We start from the raw sequence: 1053 nt of genomic DNA, 5'->3' as shown, positions 1-1053 counted from the left end.
ATGTCACTTTAGTTATTCGGACTTTTAGGCTTCGTTTTCGCCGTTTAAATTATACTAGAATTAATAAGAATTTTGTTGAGGATCTCATGAAACACGTTTCTAATTCTTGTGAATTCTTTAAGTTTATACATTTAACCAATTGATAGTAGTGCAATCATAAGGAATCCATATAAAACAACTTTGCATAACAACAAACTAAGAGGGGACGTGTGTTAATCTGCGTGCTAAATATTCCGAGTAGTTCTTGACTTGCTGAGGCTTTAGTCCAAACAGAGTGACTGAGCGTGGCGGGTCCCTTGGAGCGAGCCACCGATTCGACGACCAACACGCTGTCTTCGGCGGAGTCTCTCAAAGTAGATTCGACTTCCCTGGGTAAGTTGTTACGTTTTGTGAAAAAAAAAACGGATACTGCTATGAGTCCCTTACAACGCATTCTTTTCGACTACAATTTTTTTTTTTTTAAATTCTGGGAGAAACCAATGATCTCTATTTGCGGAATGTGATGTCAGTTTCCCGGCGGACTAGATTAGTGAAATGTAAGTTGACACAGCCCTCTCGAAATCTCTTGGTTCCAGACACCAGTCTCGGACGGACACCAGTTCCTTCATGGGTTATCGCTTCAACATCAACGACACGTCCGCTCTCTCCGCCAGCGGCCACCGAACTGCCTCGGATTTCGGGTTCGTAATCTTAGTGAATGTTGTTTCTTGTGATTGTTGATGTGTTTAATTTCCAGTTTCAAAAGTGGTCTACGTATTTCTCGCAATTAGGAAAAAATGCACGATATATTTATGATAATTAATATGAATTCTTAACGATTGTGCGCTGAGGGTTTCCTGTTGTAAAAATCCTTCTTTTCTCTTCGTATTTTCCAGAGGCAATATGGGTCGGGAGACCAGTCACGGCATTTCCCTCGGCTTCCATAAAAGTTTCTGAATTCAATCTAGATGATCACCGCTTAATTTGCATGATTATTTTTTAGTAGCAATTGCTTTGTTGGGTCGCACACACACACACACACACACACACACACACACACACACACACACTCTC

At 40.9% G+C, this 1053-nt stretch overlaps 1 protein-coding gene across 1 annotated transcript in view; it reads left to right on the top strand.

The window, feature by feature from the left end:
• Nucleotides 1-1053, top strand: part of LOC119589904 — a 2199-nt gene extending 1146 nt beyond the window's left edge. Inside the window, exons 6-8 of the mRNA XM_037938552.1 lie at nucleotides 265-372; nucleotides 576-680; nucleotides 876-1053. Coding sequence (XP_037794480.1) covers nucleotides 265-372; nucleotides 576-680; nucleotides 876-936 — 274 coding nt within the window. The 3' untranslated portion in view covers nucleotides 937-1053. The remainder of the gene's footprint in view (nucleotides 1-264; nucleotides 373-575; nucleotides 681-875) is intronic.

Source organism: Penaeus monodon, chromosome 3 (genome assembly GCF_015228065.2).
Source record: "Penaeus monodon isolate SGIC_2016 chromosome 3, NSTDA_Pmon_1, whole genome shotgun sequence".
Taxonomy (NCBI): Eukaryota; Metazoa; Arthropoda; class Malacostraca; order Decapoda; family Penaeidae; genus Penaeus; species Penaeus monodon.
Note: the sequence above shows the minus strand (reverse complement) of the source record. Positions and strands in the feature narration are given on the sequence as shown.